The following is a 24335-nucleotide window of genomic DNA, read 5'->3' as shown; positions in this document are numbered from 1 at the left end:
CCTACACTAAACACAGCCTAATGCTGCATTTCTAAAATCCCCAATGGGAAAAATGATTGGTGGAAAAACAATTGGAACCATTGCCTTATTTGACCACTAGGTTTTATGGGTATTATGACGCATACTGCGGTACTCTATGGCAAATGTTTTTTTCACCCATAGTTTATGCATCCTTTACGTGCAAATCGAAACTCTGAAGTTTCCAACTTGCTAATTTATATATGTGCCATGTTCAACTAGTTAGCAAGTCGGACATTTTAGATTTCAGATTAGCACATGATAATTTGGAGATTAGAGAGTTTGACATCCATAAACATGTACAAGGGTCGTAAAAGTATCTTTCATTGGAAACACTGGGGTCAAATTAACTGTTTCCATACTCAAATGAGAAACAGGTTTCAAGATACAACATTATCTGGAGAAAATATATAGTCAGCCTACGATTGCACAGAAGTTGTGACTTAAAGCAATAAGAGCAGTTAAAGTCTGACTAATTATGCCTTTGCACACAGTCACAAACAATTACACATCCACACAACCAGGTCATACACACAAAATAAGGCAGCAAGATATACATCTAAAATATCAAAGGCCTCTCTTTATCTCACATATCCACTGGGGTCTGGAAACACAATGACAACCTGAAGCCATTTCTGCTAAAAAAGAAAATCAAATGGGTATGTTTAATACTGAGCGCAACACAATGAGTGATCTGTGAGTGTGTTGTGCACACAAAGCTGAGCCTGTTAAATGAAACGGAATACATTGATAGAAATATTTGTAAAACGCAAACGATTCAGTGTTATGCTGAAAAGGGAATCTTGTCTGTTCTATACATTACATTTCTACCTGCAACATTAGAAGCATTGCTCACCATGAAATAATAACTGCAGTTAGTAATTTCCTTGTTCCAAAAGTGAAGTTAACTACCCAACATGTGTTGTCATGATCATTCAGTTAGAATTGAAATCCAATCCAGATGTAGTATGTTCACACTGCCAACAGGGGGCAGAGCTGCAGACATAAGGCTGCAGTAGAACACCTAAAGGTGGAGCTAAACCCATCGGTGGGTCGTGGCTGATTCATTGTGTGCCATGTCTTACGCATTTGTCCAGACTAAAAACACAACAGCTTTAGAAGGATTAAAGTCTGAGAGCCCCTCCAATAGGACACTTTCCAAACACATACTCATACGTAGGGGGACTTCAATCTAACTCCATATTTTAATAAGGCTTTGTCTATCAATGAGAATCTGTAGACATCACTACACAATGCTCTAAGTACAGGCCACCCCATTTTAGTTCAACATAAGTTCACCCGCTTGTGCTACAATACCAATCAACTTTTATGAATTTGAAAAACCTGGGAATGTTTCAAAGTTTTCACATCTTCATAGAGAAAAACAAAACATCAATGGGTTACATATTGTTGTTTTGATTAGGTTACATAATCAAAACACTAATCCAATTAATGTCCTGTAGAAATGAGCTTTGAAAACAAACTCAAGAGGATTTGATCAAGGAGTTCTGTTGTCTCAGGCCCTGAACCACGAATGTGAGGAAACCGTGTCATCTACAGGGCAGAGGAAATAAAATGTCACTACCAGACCTTAATGAGATCACCAGCATCCTGCGAGTTACTGCATTGAGTACAGAGGGAGATTGTCAGAGTTTCTTTAACGCCAAGCATAAAATGAAAACTTCCAGAAAGCTGAGTTCAAACTCAGATTAAGACTCTGATACAGTCTGAATTCAGGAAACGGTTTAAGACATTTTGAACAACAAACACATCCTGGCTGGCTATGAACCTTCTCAAAACACCTTTTGAACTGTTACAATGAAGCCAATACGTATGATATCTTCCTGATGAAACCCCACCAGTCCCACAGCCCCACATCCTCTCCTCTTCCCCAGTAAGCATGTAAAGAAATTCCAGAGATCCCACGTCCTCCCTCCCCTGCGCCCTCCCAGAGACTGAGTGGAGGCCATTCGGTCTCCTGGAGGCTGGGGCACGATGGAAGTTGTAGAATGAGCAGAAAGTCCAAGAGAGATATATCCAAGAGGACAGTCAGCAACATCACATGACCTCACAGCATGAGTTCTGCTTCCGTGCCTGTTGGATAGAAAACACAGACAAAGTGACTGATCAGCGATTACAATATCAATTTCACACTGAGAAGGATACACATGGAATGGAAATTAGCCTTAATAAAAAAAGTTTTGATGAAGTGTAGCAAATTAAATTGGGAAAAAAGTAGCCCAAGTTTAATCTAAGATGCTGTGATTATTTGAACTGGAGAGCTCAGTTCAGTCACCACTCACAGTCTTATAAAAGGCTTTAGACTGGTTCCCCAGGTGTTCAGACTTCTGCACCAGGTCATCCAGCTTCTCCCCTCTCTCCAACAGAGACTCCATGGTGTTGTGCTGCAGAGACAATCACAGCCCAGTCCACTTCATATACAGCATCCTACCAACCACAGGCACTAACAGTGTCAGGCATGCAGTAGTGCAAGCTTCCTACACAGGGGGGAAATGTTCTAAGCTTATCTAAAGTTTCCCCATTATGGGAGATGTTTTGGAGTTGTACGCGAGTGTCGACTAAAGTGTCTCACCAAAATGATTTTTGTCTCGTCTAGCTCAGCCTGCACTTTGGTCATCGCATCTGCCTCTCTGGGGTTCTGAGGAGAGAACACATTCTGTCAAACCTTCACAATCATCCAAGAAGAAACATGAAGGACTCAAAGTAGGGTTGGTTATTCAAGTGTTATTTTATTAATCTATGTGCAACGTCCACTACTGTTCAAAAGTGAGGGTCACTTAAATATCCTTGTTTTTGAAAGAAATGCATTTTTTTGTTCATTAAAATAACATCAAATTGATCAGTAACACAGTGTAGACATTGTTAATGTTGTAAATGACCATTGTAGCTGGAAACGGCTGATAAAAAATAAAACAAATGGAATATCTACATAGGTGTACAGAGGCCCATTATCAGTAGCCATCACTCCTGTGTTCCAATGACACACTGTGTTGATCCAAGTTGATCATTTTAAAAGGCTAATTGATCATTAGAAAACCCTTTTGCAATTGTGTTAGAACAGCTGAAAACTGTTGTTCTGATTAAAGAAGAAATAAAACTGGCCTTCTGACTAGTTGAGTATCTGGAGCAGCAGCATTTGTGGGTTCGATTACAGGCTCAAAATGGCCAGAAACAAAGAACTTTCTGAGGAAACGCATCAGTCTATTCTTGTTCTGAGAAATGAAGGCTATTCCACGTGAGAAATTGCCAAGAAACGGAGGATCTCGTATAATGCTGTGTACTACTCCCTTCACAGAACAACGCAAACTGGCTCTAACTGGAATAGAAAGTGGAATGGGAGGCCCCGGTGCACAACTGAGCAAGAGGACAAGTACATTAGTGTCTAGTTTGAGAAACAAATGCCTCACAAGTCCTCAACTGGCAGCTTCATTAAATAGTGGCCGCATAACACCAATCTCAACGTCAATAGTGAAGAGGCGACTCCGGGATGCTGGCCCTCTAGGCAGAATTGCAAAGAAAAAGCCATATCTCAGACTGGCCAATAAAAAGAAAAGATTAAGATGGGCAAAAGAACAGACACTGGACAGAAGAACTCTGCCTAGAAGGCCAGCATGCCGGAGTCGCCTCCTCACTGCTGATGTTGAGACTGGTGTTTTGCGGGTAAGATTAACAATGTCTACACGGTATTTCTGATCAATTTGATATTTTAATGAACAAAAAATGATTTTCTTTCAAAAACAAGGACATTTCTAAGTGACCCCAAACATTTGAATGGTAGTGCATTTTATGTGTCTATTTCAGAGAGAGGATGCCATGTGTACCTGGTATTTGGCCAGGTGGATGTCCAGGGCTTTGTAGTTGATGGTGTCTGGGTTTCCAGATGGCCAGTCTATACTTTCCACTTGCCTGGAGAACTCCTCTAGCACCTACATGATCAAACATCAATCTAGAACAGCTGAAAACATAAAAAATACAACCGAAAGGGCCTGGCGAGGAGCAATAACTTTGGAAGAAACCTTGAGAGGAACAAGACCCAGAACAGTGAGTAATATTCTTCACTTGTTGCTAAGGAGGTAATGCACCTCTTGGCAGTGTACCCACTTTGTCTAGTAGTGTGAAGGCGACTCTTTGGGGGTACTCGCTGTCTGCTATCACCACCGCACTCAGACTGTCATTCCTCACATACACATGGCACAGGTACTCTGGAGGGAGGAAAGGGTAGAAATTATAGGTGTCCTCACATGACAAATAAAAAACTCCCATTTGCTATAGCGCAATGTATCAGGGCTTAACCTTGTTCTTTGACTGAGGCTCGGCTGCCGTGTGCAGAACGCTCCACAATCAAGGCGCTGGTGAAGGTCATGAACTCTTGGACACTGCCAAAACCAAACACAAACCATCGTGAAAACATTGTTGGTGTTCTTGTCAATTCTAATGAAGTCTAAACCAATGACAGGTTTATTATTAATGACAGGGGTGTTAACTTCTTCATCTGCCCTGATGTACAAGTTCAAATCAGTGAGATGGAGGGAAGGAACCCCCTTAGACTATTGAGATGCACCTCAGCCAATGTGCCAAGAGGAATACCCACCTGGAGCGCTGGAAGAAACTGAAGGAGGAGAGGTCATATGCGGATTTGAGGAGATTGGATTTAGTCGCTCCTTTGTGGAGAACGCTTAAGCTGTACAGCTTCATGATGACGCAGACAGTCCCAGGGCTATGACTGGCGTGTCCCAGCGCAGCAGCCTAGAGGTCTCGATGTCTACATGTCAAGAAAGGGACACATTCAAATCACATGAGCCAAACCATCCGTACAGCCACACAATACATAAGCTGCAAGGTAGCTTACTGTCTACTACACACATACTCTACAATCCAAACGATTGCCGAACTAACTAACGCTACCACGATAGACTAACGTTTATCGACATGTAGCTACCGTTCTCGCCATATTTTTGTGCTGCTTGCTAGCTAACGTTAGCACAATTGTTGTTGTTGTTAGCTAAACTAAGTGCCAAGAACGATGGAGCTAGCTCAAGTTCCCTTGTCGTACTTACTTACCAGAGAAGACTGCACTAAATGGTTTGTTAACTGTTGAGAATAAAATACCAACTGAATTATTCCATAATAACTTAGTGAACGACCTGTAGGAAGTTATCAGTATTATGACCAGTTCGTCTCTTTCTAGCCACACCAACCACGTCACGATCGAAGCAATGTCCCACAGGGTAATTGTTCCGGAATGCAACACGGCCTCATTACAATTCTGTGTACAGCTCCTACTTCCAGATCGCTTGTCCTTGAGGTGTAAAAAAGTAAGCATAGGAAAATGTTGTGTTGCGTGTAGGCTTACTATCAGCATTTTTTTAACGTCTATTTGCTGAGCGGTTCTAATAAAATAAAATAAATACATGGGACACAATGTATATTTTGTTTTTATAACTGATTTATGCATAGGCCTAGTTTTCACAATTTCAGCCAGCAGCAGGTAGACTATTCTTATTTCCCATATTATCTACAATCCCAGCCACACAACCAAATGTACAGATGTATATAGTAAACTATATAATAAATAGTTTACTATAGGTACTGGCCTAAATTATGATACCTAATGTTTTCATGTATATCTTTTCTATAGGCCTACTGTAACATGTCAACAACATAGGCTGCGGGTAGCCTCAAGGTTAGAGCATTGGACCAGTAACCGAAAGGTAGCTGATAATGGGTACCCTGGCTGTGACCCCACTCCCTGCTGGTGTCACAGGCATAGCTCTGGGAAGTAGGGATTCTGAGGGTACCCCCCCCCACCCACCCACTTTGAGCCTCTATAACTTTCTCACTCATCATTATTCACGATTTATTCATTCATGATTATCTGTAATCATGGCAGTATCCACATTAATGTACTAGTGTTCAGAAACATATTCTATTCTTATTTAGAATAAAAGTGACTCCAAAATGTCACATGATGCCACATGAACCAAAACAAACTGCAAATCCATCCAAGAAGTTTGGAGATGTATGTAATGATTGCGTGCTAGGAATTTGGGACCATACTCAACTTTTGACTGCTTTAATACACTATAAGTGAATTGGTCCAAATACTTATAACACCTTCAAATGGGAGGGACTAGATACAAAAATAACTTTAATTTCTAAACGGTAAAACAGACATATATGAAAATACCCTCAAATAAAAGGTGACATTCTGTACTGTTGCCTCATATTAAACATTTGGGGTTCTATTTTGACAATCTTAATGCAATGGTAAATCTAAGCACTGGCGGTAGAGCTATATATAAATCAGGGGGTGTGTCTGAAATATTTTGCTATTTGTACAGCCGGAATTATTAGCGCAATAGCTGGCGTTGGCTCAATGGCCAATCAAAGTGTTCCATGGCTTACAGCTGCATGTATTTGTCTCAAGTTCTCGAGGTTATTGACAGTCTTTGCATTGTCATCAACTCCAATTCACCTGGGGGCAAGGAATATTCTCGTCCTAGTCCATTGCGGATTAATACTACAGTTTATTAAATAGCATAGGCAACAGTAACGACTTGTAGAATGGTGCCAGAGGGGATAGTTGATGTTTTATGTGCTCCCAACCAACTGTGTTATTTTGTTTATATTTTTGTGTTGTTTGTAACTTATTTTTTAACATATTTTTAAACTTATTTTGTACATTATGTTGCTGCTAACATCTCTTATGACCGAAAATAACTTTGGATTACAGTGATTACCCACCACGAACTGGTAGCAGCTTTTTCCTTTAACAAGTCTGAAGGGTCCGACGTGAAGGAAAAACTGCTTTCCCAGGAACAAGCCCAAATCCTCATAATTTGCGTGAAGAGAAGACAATGAAAAAGGGGGCGGAGGTCGGGCTGCCTTCTGAGAATTTGTAGGCGACTGAGTAAGCCCCCACTGCCATATGTTCTATTGGCAAACATGCAATCATTGGACAATAACATTGATGACCTACGAGCAAGCTTAAACTACCAACGGGACATTTAAAACTGTAATATCTTTTGTTTCACCGAGTTGTGGCTAAACAACGACATGAACAACATACAGTTTGGCAGGTTTTACACTGTATCGCCATGATAGAACAGTAACCTCTGGTAAGACAAGGGGTGGCGGTTTATGTATATTTGTAAACAACAGTTTGTGCACGATATCTAAGGAAGTCACAAGGTTTTGCTCACCTGAGGTAGAGTATCTCATGATGAGCTGTAGACCACACTATGTACCTAGAGAGTTTTCATTAAAAAAAATTGTAGCTGTTTACATACCACCACAGACCGATGCTGGCACTAAGACCGCACTCAATGAGCTGTATACGGTCATAAGCAAACAGTAAAACGCTCTTCCAGAGGTGGCGCTCTTAGTGGCCGGGGACTTTAATGCAGGGAAACTTAAATCCGTCTTACCAAATTACTATCAGCATGTTAAATGTGCAACCAGAGAGAAAACAACTCTAGACCACATTTACTCCACACACAGAGATGTGTACAAAGCTCTCCCTTGCCCTCCATTTGGCATATCTGACCATAATTCTATCCTCCTGATTCCTGCTTACAAGCAAAAATTAAGCAGGAAGCACCAGTGACTAGATCAATAAAAAAGTGGTCAGTTTAAGCAGATGTTAAGCTACAGGACTGTTTTGCTAGCACAGACTAGAATATGTTCCGGGATTCTTCCGATGGCATTGAGGAGTACACCACATCAGTCGCTGCTGCTACTCACTGTTATTATCTATGCATAGTCACTTTAATAACTCTTTAATATTACCTCGAGTAACCGGTGCCCCCGCACATTGACTCTGTACAGGTAACCCTGTATATAGCCTCGCTATTCTTATTTTACTGCTGCTCTTTAATTATTTTTTTTATTTTTTTTATTTTTCGTATTTGTTTATTTTTTTTTAAAACTGTGTTTTTGGTTAGGGCTTTTACTGTAAGTAAGTATTTCACTGTAAGGTCTACAGCTGTTGTATTCGGGGCATGTGACAATTTTTATTTTATTTGACTTGACAGATAGCAAAAAAAATCCAAAATGCTGGAGTATATATCCAGATTAAACATTTTAGCTTCACTGTCCAAATAAATAAGTATAAATAAGTAAAGGAGTGTATAAAACCCCCACAAATTATTATTATTAGGCTTATTAGGACAGGTCATGAGTAGACAGTGACCTTTCGATCGGGTATAGGCCTTGTCACTTCTGATTTCTCACCACTCTCATTTGTTGTTTTCCTAAGTAATTTTGCTTAATTTAACAATTTCCTCCTGGCCACTTAACTCGGTGCTAAGTGCTTTCCATACTAGAAGTGTGCAGATAAATTATTGACTCCCAGGGCAGCGAATTGAAAACGTTGGGCACGGAGACAGTGAAAGAAAGCTATTGTGAGCATATGTTGACAGGGTGGTTGTGGCAGGATAAGGGGTGTTTCCCCCCCCTTTAATCTGACAGTTTTGGTTGTCATAGATTTTGAGAAAAAAAGATGTAGGCTAAGAGCTTTGGAGGTGTATGTGAGATTGTTTTCTCAAACGGAAAAGCAATACAACATTTTTTGGATATACATTGAGGTTACTTGGATGGAGATTATTTGAATGTTACTGCTACATTTTGGGATCTGAGGACCATGGTGAGAAGGACTTGATTTTATCTGAGGTTGAATCGGGTTTTTTTGCCCAGTGCACTTCTGTTATTGATGGCCGCAGTGGATGCGTCATGAACTACAAAAGCGCACAAATGAATAAAAAAAGTTTATTTTAGGACTAGCCTATACAGACTTTTCCAGGCATTTGAGTGAACACTTTTAACTGAAATAGTGTTTGTTTATTTATATAGGCCTTTAGTGTGTATTATTTTACAGAATAACTAGCCTAACAGCAGACAATGTTGTCCACTGAGGAATTGGTTGGACATAAATCATTTGGACACTCCTCAAACACATGTTCAATAGGCCTGTATTCACAGATGAAGATTCAAGACCAACTGCTACTTTCCAACCTGCTCTCGTAGCCCAACTGGACAACACGCTTACTGTTCCACAGCAGACAGCACCCATGACCGGGCAGGACATGTATGATATGGATCCTCATACGATGGATAAGGTAAAAAATATTGGGATGATTTTATCCATTTAATGGAAGATTCCCTGAAGGGCCGCTTTAAGTTGTCCTATTTAGAAAGTCTCATTCCAGGGCAATGGAAAATCCTACTTTCTAGCAAACTGAGTTTTAGAAGCACAAAAATAAATCACTGCCAAAGTCCATGAAAGCATGAAACAGGGTATCAGATAAGGTGTATATGAAAAATGAATTATCAGACTATTTAGATTACTTGCCTACAGCATTTAACATTCTAAATGTGGCATTGTACAAGTAGTACTATTTTTGCTTTACTTTTGAGAGATGACTTTCGCAAATTTTTGTTTTTTAAGAAGGTGGATGTGTTAGCTGAATGACTGTAGACAGTTGTTATGAATAAAACGTGGGTGGTTTTATGTGGTCTCATCTGAGGAGTGAGGCAGGTGAATGGAAGCCTTGCCCGTGAGGCCATCTCAGCAAACAGCCCAGTAGGAGAGCTCTAACTGGGTTAAATTAGCCGTCAAAGTCAGCTATGGAGAAGTACTTGGCACACATTCAAGTTCCATCAATAAAAGGACCTGACACCAATCAAACATGGATGGATTTGTCAAACAGCAGCATGTGTGTGTGTGTGTTACAGTAACACCTATAGCATCATTGCCCAGGGTTATACAGGAAGGTTGAATTAAGATCCTCACCTCTTTTCTGATTTATGTTGCACATGTGCATGTTGGGGGGTGGCTATTCAATCAAACTTTACACACAATAAAACATATTCTTCATGTTTGAATTCATAATACAGTACAATGATTTATTACACAAGATTATACTGATAAAGAATAAAGAATATGGAATGTTTGAATGAACTCAATCTCTTATTATTGTGGAAACAGGCCGAGTCAAATATAATCTGGACTTGTGCCAGCCTCTACTGAAGATCTTTGTTCATGCAGTTTTGTACATGCATGAGCTACCAATTCATTTAGCTAATTCAGTTTCTATCTTTGAGATTCTCCCTGTAAGTGCTGTATAAATTAAAACGCTATTTGAATTAAATCCATGATTAATCTCCCGATAAGGCGAGTTGTAGTTGACAAAGTGTGTGTCAGCCTGTTGGTAAGAGTTACTGTTGCATTTATTCTGAAATCAGGAGATAGGGGCACTCAGGAAAGGGTCACCACAGCTATTTTGGGAGTTGTTTTTGACAGTATCATTGGTCATGTCTAAAATTAAACCTTTTCAGGTGATAAGCACAGGAGACCTTTGCCTACAACGCTTCATTATTGATTTTAGAGGTCATTCAACTTTGCAGTGCGCTAAATTTAGATGCTTTGACATCTAATATTGAGCTAGTTAAACAATGACTAAGACTTTGAATACAGCAATATTACACACTTTATACCAGTGTCTGACCTGCCTCCCTATGTGAAGATATCTTAGTACTGTAGGTACATATATACAGACCTACTGTAAATCATGTTCCTGTAAGAGGCTTCTGTTGAACCCAATGAAATAGGTCACACCTTTGCCACGTTTTCTAAGCAAACACAGTCATCTATGAATGTCAACTATTTATATGTCAATGACTAAGCTCAAATGACCATGTTACCTGTTCTACTAAACAGACAAACTTCCAAGTCTGGTCATTCATGCCATCAAATGGGATACAGAGTGGAAATTAATGTAGGTTACTTGTACTAGAAATTCTGTTAAATAGCAACAGTAATAGTTAGCTGTATGTCTTTTCAAAGGTTTTAGTTTAGATCAACCTTACCCTGTCTGATTAAATGTCTTTTTTTGCCTGCTTTGGGGTTTGTCATTACGCATATGAAAGATTTTCTCACTGCAATACTTTGCTGTTCAAATGGACCTGTGGTGATAATTCACATTCTATAGCGTAGCAAGCTACAGTGCCTTCAGGAAGTATTCACACCCCTTGACTTTTTCCACATTATGTTGTGTTATAAAATGGGATTGAAATGGTTTGAATTGTAACTTTTTCGTCAACAATCTACATAAAATACCATGTAATGTCAAAGTGGACAATTTAAAAAAAACATTTCTAAAAAATGTATGAAAAATCAAACACTAATACATCTTGATTAGATACTGTAAGTATTCAACCCCCTGAGTCAATACATGTTAGAATCACCTTTGGCAGTGATTAGAGCTGTGAGCTTTTCTGGGTAAGTCTAAGAGCTTTCCAAACCTGTATTGTTCAACATTTGCCCATTATTCTTTAAAAAATTCTTCAAGCTCTGTCATATTGGTTGTTGATAATTCCTAGACAACCATTTTCAGGTCTTGCCATAGATTTTCAAGCAGATTTAAGTCAACTCCGTAACTAGGCCACGCAGGAACATTCACTGTCTTCTTGGTAAAACCTCTGTCCTCTGAAAATTTGTCCTTGTGTTTTAGGTTATTGTCCTGCTGAAAGGTGAATTCATCTCCCAGTGTCTGGTGGAAAGCAGACTGAACCAGCTTTTTCTCTAGAATTTTGCCTGTGCTTAGCTGATTCTGTTTATTTTTTATCCTGAAGAACTCTCCAGTCCTTAACGATTACAAGCATACCCATAACATGATGCATCCACCACTATACTTTAAAATATGGAAAGTGGTACTTGGTAATGTGTTCTATTGTATTACTAGAGTCATATCATCTCAGAAATTGTAGATATCATCTGACCACATTTCCTTGGCTAGATGGGGTGAAGGGTTAGGGGGTGGGCATTTGTGTGGGCCTTCATCTTCCCCCGGCCAGCCCCCTTTACCAGAGCATAAAAACAGCAGAGGTCCTCATTCAACTACATTTACAGTTCACTGACTCTGCATACACACACACTCATGCCAAACACACACTTACCACACACCTAGATACACACGCGAGTGATTTAGAGAGCTAGACAAGATGCTGTGCGTCAGCTCCTTCATGGGCCAGATGGGGAAGATGCCTTGTAGCCTCAGCTCTGTGCTAGAGACAGTCATCATGGTAAGACACACATTTCTGAAGAGTTTAGGTCAGAAATTCTGAATAATCTCATTTGGGTTTGGTTTACTTGAGTTGATTAAGTTTTCAAAAAAGAATTTGAACATTATTGCCTTAACAATGTTATAATTTGACTTTCTACTCTGCATGAATGTTGTCTGAATTAACTCAAGTCTTCACACATATACTGCTCCATGTTGTTTGAGAGGAAGTTATGGGTGAGAAGCTTTGTCAGACGTTCAGTTTACTACTTTGTCCTCTTTGTGAAATACCTGGATGAAACTGTGTATCTTGGTGGCGAAATGTATTTCAGAGCCACCATAACACAGAGCATACGACATGATGCAACTTTTATGTCTTTGAAATGATTCAATTTTTTAAAAATTGGTTTTCAACGCTTCTGTTTCCGCAGCTGACATTTTAGATGAATAAACATTAGAGAGAGAAAAGGGCTGAAGTTAAACATGAAATAGATCTTCCTTATCCTTACCCTTACTGTCATTCTTCACACTTTCCTTTACTGTGCTTTAAATTCTGTACTCTACTCATGACGTGCGTGTGTAAAGTGTCCTTGGACTTGAGAAATGCCACACCTGAAGTTCCGTTGGGTAAATCATGTTATTCTATTCTCAAGGTATTCTAGGAATGAATATTATGATGGTTACTTGTGAGGGCTCTGTCCCTCCCTCCCCAGGTGGAGCAGATCCTGTCGGAGTTCAGGCTGAAGAAGGAGCAGTTGAAGGAGGTGATGAAGAGGATGATGAGGGAGATGGACCGGGGGCTGCGTGTAGAGACGCACCAGGAGGCCAGTGTCAAAATGCTGCCCACCTACGTCTGTTCTACCCCTGAAGGATCAGGTAGAGGCATATACCTCGTCTATATAATGCTTTCTTGTGAAATAACAATGTAAATGCATGATACCTAGGCTATTTGTACTAAATTGGTGATGGCACATGAAAGAACAGGACATTTCTTATTAGATTTATTTGACATTCAATTTGTAGTGCTTTAAAAAACAAAAAAATAAGATAGAACAATGTTCTTATTCCAGAAACCCCTGCTGTGTGTGTTTGATCCTATATGACACTGTTCTGTGTGTTGCGCTGTGTCAGAGGTGGGTGATTTCCTGGCCCTGGACCTGGGGGGGACTAACTTCCGTGTGATGTTGGTGAAGGTGGGGGAGGATGAGGAGAGGGGATGGAAGGTGGAGACCAAACACCAGATGTACTCCATCCCTGAGGACGCCATGACAGGCACGGCTGAGATGGTGAGAGTGTAGTGTACTTAGAAGTGTTCACCCAGAACTGCACTGTGTCGACTAGTGTAATCAGTGTCCCCCATAAATCATCATGACTCACCATCCTCTCTCTCGGTTCATCCTTTTCCCTCCTTCCCCTCTCTTTTCAGCTCTTTGACTACATTGCTGAGTGTATATCAGACTTCCTGAACAGACAACACATCAAGCACAAGAAGCTTCCTCTGGGATTCACCTTCTCCTTTCCTGTACGACACGAGAACATAGACAAGGTTGGAGATGGACTAAGTACAAGATCTGCACAGGGCACAGACTTCAGATTAGAGATTTGATACGCAAGTGACTATCTGAGTATCTGAGTTAGTGTCTGAGCCCTGCTACCAACCCAAACCCTCTGTGTTCCTCCCAGGGCATCCTACTGAACTGGACCAAAGGGTTCAAGGCATCTGGAGCAGAGGGTAACAACGTGGTGGGACTACTGAGAGATGCCATCAAGAGGAGAGGGGTAGGATTTTCACTTCAGGATTAGGATTCTATGTTTATGATACATAGAATAATAAATATGTTGTGATAGACATGCTATGATACATTTGTAAAACATGCATATTAGATTCATGCAAATAGAGCCGCACTGAAATGTTCCTTTACTCTTCAGGACTTTGAGATGGACGTCGTTGCCATGGTGAACGATACAGTTGCCACCATGATATCCTGTTACTATGAGGACCGCAGCTGCGAAGTGGGAATGATTGTGGGTAAGGATGCACACGCACGCGCTCACGGATGCACGCACGCACACACACACACAGGTTTATCGGCAATTTATCTCATGTTACCTACCAGCTCTCTACCTCTCCTTAAAGCCTACTATGTTGCTATTTGTCTGTAATACGACACACAAATCAAATGTAATATCAGCATTGTCCTGTCCTCAGGTACTGGGTGTAATGCTTGCTACATGGAGGAGATGCGGACAGTGGAGCTGGTGGAGGGGGAAGAGGGGAGGATGTGTGTGAACACAGAGTGGGGGGCCTTCGGAGCCAACGGAGAGCTGGAGGAGTTTAGATTGGAGTACGACAGGGTGGTGGACGAGACATCACTCAACCCTGGACAACAACTGTGAGTATTGGGCCTTACACTGTTTATCTCAGCACGATAACCTAATTAGGCCTTCCTAAGTTTAGGGGGTGTTACAATCACCACTGGTGATAAAACTACCTTTAATTGGCATAAAGTGGCTAAAATAATTTATTACTTTCCAGGAATTTGCAGAAATTTGAAAGTAGTACCTAGTTTCTCTTGTGCAGTACTGGTTGCATGTATATCCAGACATGTATAAATGTGTCCATTCTTAGAGCTCAAAGTATGCGAGAGTCAAGAGTTTCTGAAAGACCTGTACTTTCCTGTGACACAATGCACATGCAGCCTGAGGATGAGTACAGGTGAAAACGTGCCTCTCTCTCTCACCTGTCTACAACACTCACCTGACACTAACCTGCAGCCTATGTGTGGTCACTAGGTAACCCTCTTGTTTTCCAAGTCGAGGCTAGTGGCAGCCCAGTCACTACACATCAGGGTCAGATTAATGAGCTCCTGTCCAGCGCTAGCTAATGTCAGCCAGGCTAATGGCTGTTTACCGTCTACTCTGACAGGCCCTTGACACGGGCAACCGCTGAGCTGAGCCTCACTCACCCTAGCACTTTATCTCTCTCTCCGCCCCACAGCGACCACACCGAGAGATCGCTCTCCTGCTTTTCAATCTCTCACTTTCTTGTTTCTCCCCGGCCTAGCTGGGAAATGATGATGACAGGGATGTAGGTTCACGTGTTGTGTGACGCACAGCTCTTTTTCTCTCTTCCTCCATCCACTTGCTCTGCCCCACTGCTTCCCTCAACTCTCCCTTCTGCCCCCTTTCTCTCTTCCTTCCTCGCCATCACTCCCGTAGCTATGAGAAGCTGATCAGTGGGAAGTACATGGGAGAGCTGGTGCGGCTGGTATTGTTGAAGCTGGTGAACGAGGAGTTGCTGTTTAACGGAGAAGCCTCTGACCTGCTGAAGACTCGCGGCAGCTTTGAGACGCGCTACGTCTCCCAGATAGAGAGGTGAGGGGTCACGACACAACAATGACATTAGAATTACAACTGTCAACACTATTACAATGCCATCGACACAGTTCCAACTCTTTGTGTCAGTGACTGTCTTCTGTCCGAGCCAGTCAAAGCTTCCCTCACTAAGTCTAAGTGTGTGTTCTCTCCCTGTGTGTTCCTCAGTGACTCTGGAGACAGGAAGCAGATCTACAACATCCTGTCTACGCTGGGCGTGTTGCCGTCGGAGCTGGACTGTGACATAGTACGTCTAGCTTGTGAGAGCGTGTCCACGCGGGCAGCACACATGTGTGGGGCGGGGTTAGCCGGCGTCATCAACCGTATGAGAGAACGCCGCAGCCAGGCGGTGTTGAAGATCACTGTGGGCATCGACGGCTCCGTCTACAAACTCCACCCCTGGTGAGGAGGGAGGAGGGAGAGGGAGTCACCAAGTATAATGTTAGTCATATCTAGCGTCAATGTCATGTTTTTTATTCTAACTCTGATATTAATCTCCCTCCACAGTTTCCAGGACAGGTTCCACAAAGTTGTGCGGGAGCTGACGCCTCACTGTGACATCACCTTCATCCAATCAGAGGAAGGGAGTGGCCGGGGGGCGGCACTTATCTCGGCAGTAGCCTGTAAGATGGCAGCGTGCATGTTGACACCTTGAGAGTCGTAACAGCCTCCCACCTATAGGGGACGATGCAGGTGAACCAGGCTTAACTCTGACCTCATACAGTAAATTATACCTCATCTAGGGTGATCCAGCTCTGGCCTCCTCTTGAAGCTTTCACAGAGGAATCTGTAACTCCTCATTGGTGAGAGAAGCAATACGGGTGTGGATAACTCACTGTACATAAAAAATTATCCCACCACACAGCACACACAACATGGGAAACACAGAGACAGATTAAATCATCACTTTTCCCAGTGTACAGTATTATACAGATGTGTTTTTGAACTGATGAGCCTGCAGACCCACAATGCATAAGTGGTGAGTCCCAGAAAGCAATGAACCCTTGTTTAAACATGTTCTCAAGCTTCCACTGATTGCAGGTATTTTAAGCTTGATTAATAATGTAATATAATGTTAAAGGGAAAAAGATTGGCATTGATTTATAGCATCAGTATGTTTTTTTAGTTTGATGCTGTCTGTTTAATCCAGAGATGTTACCGTATATAATTTAAAACTAAGGGATTATCCATTTCAAATGTATTGCAGTGCAGTCTTTCACTTACTGTTCGTGGGAAATTAAATATTTCTTTGATAGTGTATTTATAAAAGTTATGTATCTGTGATGAGCGTAAAGGTCTTAATTCCTATTATGTATATCTAAGAATGATAATGTGCTTTGTAATGTGACAATTTTTTATTGTTGTAAGTAAAGTTGCTGTAACATACAAATATTTTGTTGTGTGCCTATCATCATTTGAAATTGAAGGGGCCAAATAACTGAAGTGGCTTTAGTGTACATGACTACATCCTGTCATAAAGAACTGTCAAGTTTCTGTTTCTGTTTAGTAAAGTGAGCAACTCACACAAAGTTTCCCAGGCAAACACCCAATGCAACTAAATAGGACTGTAAACTACAGTCATACTCAGTGGTGTAAAGTACTTAAGTAAAAATGCTTGAAAGTTCTACTTAAGTCATTTTTTAGGGTATCGGTACTTTACTTTACTTATATATATATTTTTGACAACTTTTACTTTTACTTCACTACATTCCTAATAAAAATGATGCACTTTTAACTCCATACATTTTCCCTGACACCCAAAAGGACTCATTACATTTTGAATGCTTAGCAGGACAAGAAATGGTCTAATTCACAAACTTATCAAGAGAACATCCCTGATGGCTGATGGCTGATGGCTGATACCTCTGATCTGGCGGACTCACTAAACACATGATTCATTTGTAAATGATGTCTGAGTGTCGGAGCGTGCCCCTGGCCAGTGGCGGATTTAGGCAGCCGCCCAGGGCAACATCTTGCCGGGGGAGGCACGGGGCGCCTGCACAAAAGAATTTGTGACATTTGAGCATGTCACGCCCTGGTCTAAGTATTTTGTGTTTTTCTTCATGTATTGGGTCAGGCCAGGGTGTGGCATGGGGTTTTTGTATTGTGGTGTGTTTTGTCTTGGGGTTTTGGTGTGTATGTATTGGGATTGTAGCTAGTGGGGTTATCTGCCACTGCCCCTGGCTATCGATAAATTTGAAAAACAAGAAATGTATGCCGTCTGGTTTGCTTAATATAAGTAATTTGAAATGATTTTTACTTTTGATACTTAAGTATATTCAAAACCAAACACTTAAACTTTTACTCAAGTAGTATTTTACTGGCTGACTATCACGTTTACTTAAGTCCTTTTCTATTAAGGTATCTTTACTTTTACTCAAGTATGACAATTGGGTACTTTTCCCACCATTGGCCATACTCATGGGTAACATGGTATCTTCACTTCCCCTCTTGCCATATCCCACTGGATTCTCTCTCACACCATTTTGTCCAAATCCACCTCCCTCCCTGTCTCTTTCTCCCTTCTCGTCTCTCATCCTATCACCTTTCCTGCTCCTTCTCCCTATCTCCTTTTTCCACCCCAGTGGAATCCTGGTCCTTGGGTCCTTATTGTGTCCACATAGAGAGAGAGAGCGCGAGAGAGGAGAGAGGAGAGCGCGAGAGAGAGAGAGCGTGGGATAACATGAGCCATACATAAACTCTACCCAGCATCACACCTAGTCCTGGGCACAAAGAGCCACTATACAACACACAGACATGGTGAGTACTAGAACAATGACTCAATATTATACATCATTTGCCATCTGACTTTACTCATAAGCAAAATCTTTATGTAACATTTATCTGGAATTTATTGTTTAATCTGGAGTTCATTGTTGTGATGAAATATTAGGGTCATTCCACGAAAAGAGTGCCCTTTGCGTCCCTTTGATTTTTTTAAAGTAGAAATCGTGCACCGATATTGGATTTGGAGCCTGTTATATTAAATGAAGTGCCCTTTAATATACACCACATACAGACTTCAATAATCAGATTTGATGTAATATATAAAACATATTTTATATGTCCTTCTGTCAACCCTGTGTCAGTTCTAGGAATTGCATCATTGCATCATTACTTATTTTGTTGCTTTGACAAAGTAACTTATGAGGATTGTTATTTATTTCTTGTGATTAGTGATTCATTGATGTCTATCCCTCATTTTTAAGGTCAACTCTGTTAGGTGAACTTTACTCTTGTTTTAATATAGTGAAACTATTTATTTTTAAATATTTTCTTTCAAAAGAAACATTGAATAGTCAAATCATAGAGCTGGTTGTGCTATTTGCAGCAATATTTTTGTATTTTGTGATGGAAAATTGAGTGGGTGGAGCATAAGACGTCAACCCTGTTTGTTACCCATAGATAGGCTAGAAATTTTTTAACAATTACATTGTTAAAACATGCATTCAAGTGGGCATTCAATTGCCATTCCCTGTTGCACACAACAAGCTTCCATTTCCCCAGTCACAACCCAATCGCACAACCCTGTTACCTTATTTGGCACTTCTATAGTCTTTTTTAAAAATTATTATTATTTAACCTCTTGAAAAACGTTTTTTATGAAGTTGAACATGTGCTCTTTATGACAGAATGTTAAAATTAGGTGAAATAAAAAATATAAAAAATATTTGACCAAGTTACACTTCTCAAAAGGCACTGAATTGGTGGAACGACCCTAGAATGTTTTTGACTGTAGAGAGTAAGCCCAGATTTAGGTTTCAAATTTTAACTAAAAAGTACGACTTCGACAGTCAAAAACACGTTTATAAACTCGACAAAAAAAAACAACTTTCCCGGACATTTCTGGGGGGAATGGCCCTCCGATCCAACAGGTCCCAGATGTGCTCAATGGGATTGAGATCCGGGCTCTTCGCTGGCCATGGCAGGACACTGACATTCCTGTCTTGCAGGAAATCACGCAGTGAACGAGCAGTATGCCTGGTGCCATTGTCATGCTGGTGGGTCATGTCAGGTTGAGCCTGCAGGAAGGGTACCACATGAGGGAGGAGGATGTCTTCCCTGTAACACACAGCGTTGAGATTGCCTGCAATGACATCAAGCTCAGTCTGAGGATGCTGTGACACACCGCCCCAGACCATGATGGACCCTCCACCTCCAAATCAATCCCGCTCCAGAGTACAGGCCTCGGTATAACACTCATTCCTTCGGCGATAAATGCAAATCCGACCATCAACCCTGGTGAGAGAAAACCGTGACTCTTCAGTGAAGAACACTTTTTTACCAGTTCTGTCTGGTCCAGCAACGGTGGGTTTGTGCCCATAGGCGACGTTGTTGCCGGTGATGTCTGGTGAGGACCTGCCTTACAACAGGCCTACAAGCCCTCAGTTCAGCCTCTCTCAGCCTATTGCAGACAGTCTGAGCAGTGATGGAGGGATTGTGCGTTTCTGGTGTAACTCGGGCAGTTGTTGTTGCTATCCTGTACCTGTCCCACAGGTGTGATGTTTGGATGTACTGATCTTGTGCAGGTGTTGTTACACGTGGTCTGCCACTGCAAGGACGATCAGCTGTTCATCTTGCCTCCCTGTAGCACTGTCTTAGGTGTCACAGTACGGACATTGCAATTTATTGCCCTGGCCACATCTGCAGTCCTCATGCCTCATTGCAGCATGCCTAAGGCACGTTCACGCAGTGTCTAAACGACCGTTCCACAGGTGCATGTTCATTAATTAATTAACAATCATGGGAAACGGTGTTTAAACCCTTTGCAATGAAGATCTGTGAAGTATTTTGGATTTTTTACGAATTACCTTTGAAAGACAGGGTCCTGAAAAAGGGAAGTATCTTTTTATGCGGAGTTTAGTCTGTGTCCTACTATTTTAATTAGAAATTAGAAATGACTAATCCCTTAGAAAGTCGTTAGTACTTATTTATATTGAAATCATACTAAATCCAGATGACCTTGGTCAAGTAAACCTGGGTGTTTTACTGTAAAACTGTGTTAAATGTATGTGACATGTGACCTTATTACTCATTTTTATTCTTTCACATAGAATACATGGTTTCCATTGTTACGTGTTGACGTGGTTATTCTTTTTTGGATTCCTCTGCTCTCAATCGTTTACGACTGGTGACAGTGATATGGCCATGCGTAAACCTCCTGTCTATTTCTGGTTTCTCAGGCCAGTAAGAAGGCTGCTAATAAGAGACAGAGAGGAGCCCAGAAGAGCTGCTCCAATGTCTTCTCCATGTTCGAACAGTGTCAGATACAGGAGTTCAAGGAGGTGCGTGGCTACAGTACACTTACACTGGCTGGTCCATAGACATCAGACATCAGAGGAAACGGCTCATAATATTAGACATAAATACATTTTGGATATTCGTTATTTATTTTACGATGAAGGTCAAATTCTGAGGGGGGAATCTATTAACAACGGATGTACTGTGTTTATCTCCAGGCTTTCGGCTGTATTGACCAAGACAGAGATGGTGTGATCAAAAAACAGGACCTGAGAGAAACCTATGGACAGCTAGGTATTTTAATTGTCTCACTTTACAAAATGTGTGTATGTGCATGCGTGTGTGTGTGTGTATGTCGATTTGTTTTTGTCTACCAGGGAAGCTGAACGTTAAGGATGAGGAACTGGATGATGTTGAACGAGGGGAAGGGTCCCATCAACTTTAGTGTTCCTCACTCTATTTGGAGAGAAACTCAACGGTAAGACCCCATCCCTCTGCTTCTTCATCCTTCTGCTGTATGTGTCTTTGGTTTCGGTTCATGTTAACGGAACTATAACCCTCCCTTTACAGGCACAGACCCCGAGGACACCATCCTCGCTACCTTCAAGCTCTTCGACCCAAACGGCACAGGTTTCGTCAACAAGGATGAGTCCGTATAATTTGAACCTATACACAGATTGCCAAAATATGCAAAGACAATATGGGCAATGAATTATTAATTAGCTGTGTATTCTTTAAAGGTTTAAACGGTTACTAATGAACCAGGCGGATAAATACACAGCAGAGGAGGTTGGTATTATTTTTTCTCTTTTTAACCTACCTTTTTTCTTTCTTCACACAGTTGACATTACTTGAGAGAGATAAACCATCCTATCAGCAGTCCTACATAGAAAGTAGGCCTTTGGTCAATTCACATTGTTGCCTAATCCCCCTCTGTCTTCTGATGAAATTCTCAGGTGGACCAGGCGTTCTCTGTGGCGCCAATTGACGTGGCCGGCAACATCGATTACAAGTCACTGTGTTACATCATCACCCACGGAGACGAGAAGGAGGAGTCCTAAAGGCCCTCAGCAAAAAACACTGACCCCCGACCCATAACCCCTGATAGGGCAGAACTGGAATCTCCTCTGTGGTTGTCTTTTGCCAATCCAGTAAAGAAATCAAATCAACACCTGTCTGTAAAATGTTTGTTTATTTGTGGTTACATTTAGATAGTACAAATACTAACTGTACTATCACACTGTTGAATGAAAGTGTTGTCCTCTTTACAGCCATACAAACTCTTGTTTCTGACAGCAGATACTGGGACCAGAACACTCACAAACTACATTTAACCACTACAAAACATGTTCAAGTCAACCTAATTACCCCCCCACATCCATCTCCCCCTCAAACACAGCACGATTTAGATTAAAGGTTTAATGCAGCCATTTTTATATCAATGTCAAATCATTTCTGGGACACAATTAGGTACCTTGCTGTGATTGTTTTCAATTAAAATGGTCAAAACGAAACAAAAATAGTTTCTTAGCAAGAGCCATTTCTCAAGCAAGAAATTTGCTAGGACTGTCTGGGAGTGGTCTGAGTGGGGAGGGGAAAACTGAAAACTAGCTGTGATGATCTGCCTGATCTGCCTTTTGATGTCATCAGGCAGATCAAAAAACTCTATCCCACCAAAACAGCCAGAAATGTCAGGCTCTTACACTAAAAGGGAATTATCATCATTTTCACAATTTCACAGATTATTCCAACCTCAGCGTGGAAATACAGTATATCTAAAACACAGAAAAATCACATCGTTAACTGCACTGGGCCTTTAATACCCCAAATGTGAACTGTAAGGTGTATCCAAGAGAAAGGGCACACTGCAATGAGCCTGTGTAGTTCCATTCAGAGCTATGCATTTAGAATACAATTCTAAATATATGGCTCTGGTTCCAATCATTTAGGCCTCGGTTGCCGTGGATACAACAACAAACCCGTTAACTCCACTGCCAAACAGCCACCACATCTATTGGTCAAACAGAGCTAGACAGACAAGGTTCACCCAAATTTCTAAGCCAGGCTGGGGATACAAACTAAAGTAGTCCCTGCTTCTAAGTCCCTACGGTTAGGTGTTTGTAAGATTTTTGTAGTTTTTTTCCGTGTGAGATGTAGTTGTTGCAGAAGAAGCAGAGATGCCTATATCTTCTGGAGCTGAGGGTAGAGTAGATGTGGGGATAGATACATCCATAGCGTGGACACCAGATGGGGTGAAGAAAGAGGCAAAACCGGTCAAGAACTGTGATTCCTATTTAAGAAGGTGGGTGGATTGATCTTTACTCTGTTGAATTAAAGTGACATCTTGGTTTAAAACAAATGTTGCATCCTCATGAAACACACCATACTGTATTCATGTCCATGTGTCCGCTACAATTAACATTAAGAACAATAGTAAAAAAATATATATAAAAAAATGCAATGAATTCATGCATCACATAATTTTAGGCTATTTCAATAACTTTGCTGTTATCATCTGAAGGCATTTTATTGCTGGTCAACCAAAGCTGTTTTAGTGCTGCCTCTCACCGAGCATCCGATAGTACCCTCTCTTACATGTGAACTATGCAGCAGGACGTAGGAATGTCAGGCACTAAACAGGCTCCTTAATGTTTCAACTGGTCAAGCTCTTCCCTCAGACAATGATAGAATTTCTCTTGCACAGTTTGTTTTCAATTACTTGTGCACCTTGGTTGGACTGCAAGGTAGCGACAGTACACTTACTCTGAAATGCAATACATTTAGTGAGTCTGATCTGATGTTAACAGGCATCTGGAAAGCCAGGCACGGAAGAAAGAGCACAATAGCACCATTTTGGGGGTAAGTGTCATCATTGTTAATAACAGGCCAAATACACATTTACATGAGCTGATGCAATACATCAACACGTTAGATGTTGTTCGGTGTTTTCACGTAGTTAAATAACATTTGCTTAATCTAAAAGCAAGATACCAGTCAACACCGTGCTGGTCCAGATGGAGAGAACATGGACACTTTCTCACCCGGTAAGTTAGTAAGGAAGAGGGAATTTCTTGCACCTTATATGCTAGTGTTAACATTCATATTTCGGTAAAAATGTATGTCTTAATTGGTTCAACTCTTCCAGGTGTGAGCAGAGATCCTAACACGCAACAGAAGAATGGAGGCAGTGACGAAGGCAAAGCCTCAGGAAAACAAACCAACGAGAAGAGCTCGAAAAAATCCCAAACATGTACCCTTCTTTAGAGACACAGCACTATGAATGGGATGCCCAACACCACGTTTTACTTAGTGCCATATAATCCCATCGTATTGAGTCTTTATGATCACCCCAAGTTCTCTTCCTTCCCTGTTACTGTGATGAATCATAGAAACAACATAGGGAGAATATATGTTTTGAGGGGAATGACTGTGTAACTGCAATCCATGCCTATCACTTTGCCTACCGAACAATCGCCTTTTGTTATCATTGTACTGTTTGGCTCCCTTTCATAACCTATGTACGACTTGTGTCAACAGTACAGTAAGCAAAACATTTCAAAGCGTCAACTGACAAGTGTTTTTCTGATTCTGACTACTTTGTTCTGGTAGCTTAGCTTGCTA

The 24335-nt window shown here is 41.2% G+C and overlaps 2 protein-coding genes, 1 long non-coding RNA gene and 1 pseudogene across 4 annotated transcripts; 3 read left to right on the top strand and 1 right to left on the bottom strand.

The window, feature by feature from the left end:
• Nucleotides 1-578: 578 nt before the first annotated feature.
• On the bottom strand, nucleotides 579-5288 carry LOC112248785 (synaptobrevin homolog YKT6). Of its 2 annotated transcripts, none has more exons than XM_024418103.2 (8): nucleotides 5184-5288; nucleotides 4631-4801; nucleotides 4333-4415; nucleotides 4141-4241; nucleotides 3861-3965; nucleotides 2612-2677; nucleotides 2322-2423; nucleotides 579-2112 (listed from the first exon to the last, which is right to left on the bottom strand). In XM_024418103.2, exons 2-8 carry the CDS (start codon nucleotides 4732-4734, stop codon nucleotides 2077-2079), a joined length of 597 nt encoding a protein of 198 aa, XP_024273871.1. In that variant the 5' UTR covers nucleotides 4735-4801; nucleotides 5184-5288; the 3' UTR covers nucleotides 579-2076. The 2 variants fall into 2 exon arrangements, with proteins under 2 accessions (XP_024273871.1, XP_024273870.1); XM_024418102.2 differs by having other exon boundaries at nucleotides 5101-5275.
• Nucleotides 5289-11930: 6642 nt separating this feature from the next.
• LOC112248784 (hexokinase-4-like) lies at nucleotides 11931-16865 on the top strand. Its single transcript, XM_024418101.2, has 10 exons — nucleotides 11931-12120; nucleotides 12812-12974; nucleotides 13230-13384; nucleotides 13525-13644; nucleotides 13782-13877; nucleotides 14028-14127; nucleotides 14308-14491; nucleotides 15318-15473; nucleotides 15642-15875; nucleotides 15981-16865. Exons 1-10 carry the CDS (start codon nucleotides 12040-12042, stop codon nucleotides 16126-16128), a joined length of 1437 nt encoding a protein of 478 aa, XP_024273869.1. The 5' UTR covers nucleotides 11931-12039; the 3' UTR covers nucleotides 16129-16865.
• Nucleotides 16161-21859, top strand: LOC112249714 (annotated as a pseudogene).
• Nucleotides 21860-22528: 669 nt separating this feature from the next.
• LOC121846363 lies at nucleotides 22529-24252 on the top strand. Its single transcript, XR_006083233.1, has 4 exons — nucleotides 22529-23016; nucleotides 23522-23573; nucleotides 23698-23758; nucleotides 23860-24252. It is a non-coding gene; the product is annotated as an uncharacterized LOC121846363 (long non-coding RNA).
• Nucleotides 24253-24335: the final 83 nt, after the last annotated feature.

This window comes from Oncorhynchus tshawytscha, linkage group LG04 (assembly GCF_018296145.1).
Source record: "Oncorhynchus tshawytscha isolate Ot180627B linkage group LG04, Otsh_v2.0, whole genome shotgun sequence".
NCBI lineage: Eukaryota > Metazoa > Chordata > Actinopteri > Salmoniformes > Salmonidae > Oncorhynchus > Oncorhynchus tshawytscha.
The sequence above is the reverse complement of the archived record's forward strand: the minus strand, read 5'-3'. Positions and strand labels throughout refer to the sequence as shown.

Bases quoted from the DNA above. Each gene is read 5' to 3' on its own strand.
- LOC112248784 (XM_024418101.2), top strand. From the start codon at position 12,040: ATGCTGTGCGTCAGCTCCTTCATGGGCCAGATGGGGAAGATGCCTTGT. The intron at 13,645-13,781 runs GTTGGAGATGGA...TGTTCCTCCCAG, and splicing joins GACACGAGAACATAGACAAG to GGCATCCTACTGAACTGGAC. The intron at 15,474-15,641 runs GTGAGGGGTCAC...TGTGTTCCTCAG, and splicing joins TACGTCTCCCAGATAGAGAG to TGACTCTGGAGACAGGAAGC.
- LOC112248785 (XM_024418103.2), bottom strand. From the start codon at position 4,734: ATGAAGCTGTACAGCTTAAGCGTTCTCCACAAAGGAGCGACTAAATCC. The intron at 4,416-4,630 runs GTGGGTATTCCT...TGGTTTTGGCAG, and splicing joins AGTTTCTTCCAGCGCTCCAG to TGTCCAAGAGTTCATGACCT. The intron at 2,113-2,321 runs GTGAGTGGTGAC...TCTATCCAACAG, and splicing joins CTAAAGCCTTTTATAAGACT to GCACGGAAGCAGAACTCATG.